This window comes from Cystoisospora suis (genome assembly GCF_002600585.1).
Source record: "Cystoisospora suis strain Wien I chromosome Unknown contig_2294, whole genome shotgun sequence".
NCBI classification, from domain to species: Eukaryota; Apicomplexa; class Conoidasida; order Eucoccidiorida; family Sarcocystidae; genus Cystoisospora; species Cystoisospora suis.
The window spans coordinates 7,531-11,981 of record NW_027155093.1 but is presented as its reverse complement, the minus strand read 5'-3'; the positions used below and the strand labels follow the sequence as shown (position 1 = coordinate 11,981).

Here is a 4,451-nt window from a genome sequence, read left to right as displayed (position 1 = left end):
ATAGATAGATAGATAGAAGTCTAACAGATACAGTCATCATGCACACATGCCACATACACTAAGAAGTCCGAACCAAGAACGTCCATTAGTAGTATCTGTCTAGCACGATAGGAATAGGAGGGACAGGTCCGTGACATGAGAGATGTGATCTTTAACAGGTGTCTACATAGCTTCCTTTCTCCCCCCCCCTATGTAGGAATGATTTTTGTACCTATACGAGCTTCATCTATCTTCTTCAGATCAAGAGAGACCATCCCCCACTTCCGTGAATCTCTCACCTATCTTTTCAATAAGGAAAGCTTCTCGAAATGCTATAAAGTTGACTATTACTCTCAGTTCGTCTCTATCTATCCACCTACCATACCGACGTCATCCTTTATCATCTGTGTCTCTTGTGTTGTTCTCTCATGAATAAGATATATATACCATAGAGCAGAACCTGTCCAGACTCATACATATACAGAGAGAGAGAGTGCCTGGACATAGATAGAATAAGAGATACGGGTGAGAAGAAGACACTTGCTTACGGATCCACATCCGACAGACATACGTGGCCGACTCCATCAAGCGGTCCTAGGACGTCTAACAGTCAGCGAGGTGTACATACACTTGAAAAGTGCGTATACTTCCTCTATCCTTCAGAATGTATAATATACTTCGAGACAAGAAGAAAATGACTCTATGAAAACTGTCCATTTGTCTTGTTGGTCTACTTCGCTAGAACGTGTATACGAAAGATGAAGGATAAGATACGAAATACAAGAATCGTTGCAAGAGACAGATGGAGAAAAGAGAAGAGAAGAAGAAGCTATTTCAACCATGAGATAAGGGATGTCATACAAAACAGTAGCTCACCGTAGCGAATCCTAAAGCTTTGCACATAAAGAATGGATCCATTTTGAAGCAGATCGGATCGAAGAGAAGAAAGTTGTCAAGAAGGTGAGACTGAAGAAAGCAGATGATATGAAGAAGACGTCATCCAATCAGAGACATCACAGCCTGTCTGTGGCAAAAGTGACTAGCAGTCTGGAAAAGACGGGAAAGAAAGACTTCTTGCCTCCCCTCCTGCTTGGGAGGAGAGGCAGACGAGAATAAAGGAATAGCAGAGACCAAGAGCGAGAACATCGAGGGGGAGAGAAGAAAAGAACTCTGTTACGTGATTAGGGCACTAAACGAGATGAAGCATAGGAAGAAGAAGAAGAATCGGATACGCTCATCGAAGCATTAACTAGCTGTAATGACTCTCCACAGGGTGGCTATCCGTGGGCTCTGTCGCTTGGAAAGGTGACGAAGAGGAGAGAATGACATGTTCGATGCAATTTCAGACTCTAGGAAGATGAGAGCTTGGTAGACACTAGAAGAGAAAGAAAGAAGTGTGGTAAAGGAGACTTCTGTTCTACACTGGAAAAAATCAGGCACAGGCGTTCCGCTTGGCGATGTAGAGAGAAGTGAATGAGGAAGGAAAGAATGGAACAGACAATCGGCCGCGGAGATCTACCGAAGAGAAGAGTGTACGAAAGACGAACCCATGGGGTGAAAACGGGGGCTCTCTACTGATACATTAAAATGGCTCTTGTGGATGTATACGCATGAAGGCACCATGAAATAAATCCTTCTTATGATGAAGAAAGAAGCTTGTTGCCAGTCAGTGACTGCCTTGTACACACGTGTGTGAGGCTTTCAAATCGATAAGGAAGGAGACCACCTGTGGAAGTAAATGAAGGGGGTAAGAAGAGAAAGGAAGCGATGCAAAGAGAACAAAAGGCAATTCGGATGGACGGATGAGAACGAAACTTTATCTCCAGGGAGACAATGAAAAAACCTTTTGGTGAGATTCTCTTCTCTCCCATCTCATGTAAAAACAATCAGGTGGGAAGATCGGGAATTCTGGAAGAGAAACTCATTCACAGAAAAGCAGTGCGGGGGCTTTTCTTCCTTCCGCAAGATCTTCAAGGAAAACGAAAAGAAGGAGAAAAGTAGAGCCTTACCTAAACTCCCGCCCCGTATTATGTGAGCATGTTGTTATCATCCAACCCCTCCGGTGATAACGACCGCCGAGAATCGATGGATAGACGATAGTTTTTTCCTCTTATTCCCCCCCTGCCCTTCCTTCTCCTTGGTTGCGGGGGCCCTCCCCCCTTCTAGTACCTATGCAGCTAGCAACACCTCTCTCTCCCCCTACCTGCCCTCCACTCTCCCCCCGTCCGCTCTTCGGCTACTCACAACTCTGCCGCTTTTGCTCTTTGGTTCTGTTCAAAACTATTTTCACTGTACAGGTGGAGACATACGCGTGATTTCCACGTGGCAGAAACACTTTCCTTCGATAAAATAGTGCAATTCCTTTCGTCCCCTTCCGAAGGGGAGGAGCCATGGCTTCAACCCGGACGGGCCCAAGGAGCTCCGGCCAGGAATATACGAATAGCCTAGGATCTCCGGGGACGGACGCTGCGCTTGTTGCCACCCTGAGCGATTAGGAGTCAAGTTAGGAGAGAACTGCGGATGTAAGGCTCATATCAAAAGCAGAACAGCCGCACCCGTGCGTAAACGCCACTCGCCTGTTTTTGTTCAGGGCTTTTTGGGCACGGTGGAAACCGTACTCTGAAATAGCCGGGCAGGGTGGAGGCGGTCCATACGGACCTTCATGGAGCCGGAGGGGGAAAGAACAAAGGCAAAAAAAGTTTTAAGAGTGTTTTTCCTCACTCCTTGCCGTACTCTTGTGCCACACGGCGGCTAGTGTAGCATCGACACATGTCATGGCGGAGGCACCCGCAACTGCGTAGTAGTTCAGCGTAACCGGCCGTGAAGGTTTTGCTGCAGATGGTCCCTGAGATACTGGTGCAGCGGCTTCGGCGAGGAACACAGAAGACATCAGGACGCGTCCTCCCCGCGACGACGATCAGTCGCAGGGCCTCCGCGCAACTCGTCAGGGGAAACAACGTGAGCGTGGCAGCAGGAGTGCACAGAACTCTGCTGAAACGGGTGGAAGAGAGACTTTGATGGCGGGGAGGAAGAAGGTAATACAAAGGGGGCGTCGACACGGGTGGTGTGGAAGTCCGTGAAGACAGGAGAAGAGATCGAGATTCGGATCTGGACACTGGGTGCATTGATAGTCCCTCCTTTGCTTTGAAAAGTGGTAGGAAAAAGAAAACATACTCATGACAGAGCCAAATGGAATCCGCTGAAGGAAACGCGGGAGGAACTCGCTGGTGGAGCTGCTCCGATGACAAGTTGTCAATTCTCATCGAAGCAGCAGCGCTTTAACCTGCGGTGCACGCGAGGTACACTTGTGGCTTCCCTCGACACCATTCAAAAGTAGCACAGGTCGGCCTACGCCCACTGAAGGAGACAGGGCCCCGAGCGGCCCAAACCGCGATGCACAAAGCGGCGATGCACACCCGCCAGAAGCTGCCGGAGAAGTCACTCTTTCAACTCTGATCAGTTCAACGGAGAAACCGCCCTCCGTCAAAAAGATAGCTAATGACTTCTGCTCTGGAACAGTGGGCGTGCTGTCGTACTTGGGCTAGCCCCATACAAGTTTAGAGGAACGTCCTGCGGACACAAGCCTTCCAGCAATTACAGGAAGACCGCACCTCCGCGTGATGCAAGTGTCGAGTTGCAGCTCGTGGCTGCTTACGGTGGAGGCCATCCCTTATCCGGACAGCCTGGCGGGGGAGACTGAGGCGTCCCAGAGGAGCCGCGGCGGAGCCAGAGAAAGAAAAAAGAAGCAGCTATCTGTGAGGGAGTGTCCAGTCGAAACTGGAAGACGTAAGATCTCGGATCAGTTTCGCTGTGCTTTCATGCGACATGTAACTGACTCCTGAATTGCATCTCTTTATCAGCTGTAACATATGGCCGAGTGCAAAAAACCGACAAGACTCCGCTGCATACCGCAGCTGTGTTCAGCACGGCTCAGCGAAGAATCCTCTCCAGTGGAATTAGGTTACGTCTCCGAGCACAGAAACACAGGGGCGCTGCCGCGATGTGATCCCTTGTAGAGCTCAGCGGTGAATTTACAACAGGGAGACCGGAGTATCGACCTTCAGAGACCTCCGAAGTGACAGTAAGAATACTTCGGCAAAAGGCATGAACAGAGAGTTCTCACATTCCGACAGTAGACGCGCGAGGAAAGCTTGCGCAGGACGACACTCCTTTTGTCGCTTCAGCCGAATCTCACTGCTCATGGATCGTGGCTCTCCGCGATTACGCTGAGCCGTGAGAAGCCTCCGAATACTACTGTATCCTCCTACGCCCAGCGACCCGTGTGCCGTCGTGTCACAACGGGAAATTTGTCAAACTCGTAAAGACCGTGGATGAGCACTATCGGATCTCCTGCACATGCTGCCTGCCGGCCTGCACGGGGGGGCTCCCCTGGCTTTTGAGTTGCTTGTCGCATGTATACAGGGACGGACCGACACACTCGAAGCTTGCTGTCGCCCGCCAGGTTCCCTGGC

General features: G+C 49.9%; 2 protein-coding genes across 2 annotated transcripts in view; one reads left to right on the top strand and one right to left on the bottom strand.

Annotated features, from left to right (window-relative positions):
- Nucleotides 1-1,990, bottom strand: part of CSUI_004818 (uncharacterized protein) — a 16,181-nt gene extending 14,191 nt beyond the window's left edge. Inside the window, exon 1 of the mRNA XM_068065002.1 lies at nt 856-1,990. Within this exon, the coding sequence (XP_067923023.1) occupies nt 856-897 (42 nt within the window). The 5' untranslated portion in view covers nt 898-1,990. The remainder of the gene's footprint in view (nt 1-855) is intronic.
- A 218-nt stretch (nt 1,991-2,208) lies between these two features.
- Nucleotides 2,209-3,934, top strand: CSUI_004817 (uncharacterized protein). The gene has a single exon (XM_068065001.1). It carries the CDS (start codon nt 3,600-3,602, stop codon nt 3,819-3,821), a length of 222 nt encoding a protein of 73 aa, XP_067923022.1. The 5' UTR covers nt 2,209-3,599; the 3' UTR covers nt 3,822-3,934.
- Nucleotides 3,935-4,451: the final 517 nt, after the last annotated feature.

Coding starts and splice junctions, on each gene's coding strand:
- CSUI_004817 (XM_068065001.1), top strand. CDS start 3,600: ATGCAAGTGTCGAGTTGCAGCTCGTGGCTGCTTACGGTGGAGGCCATC.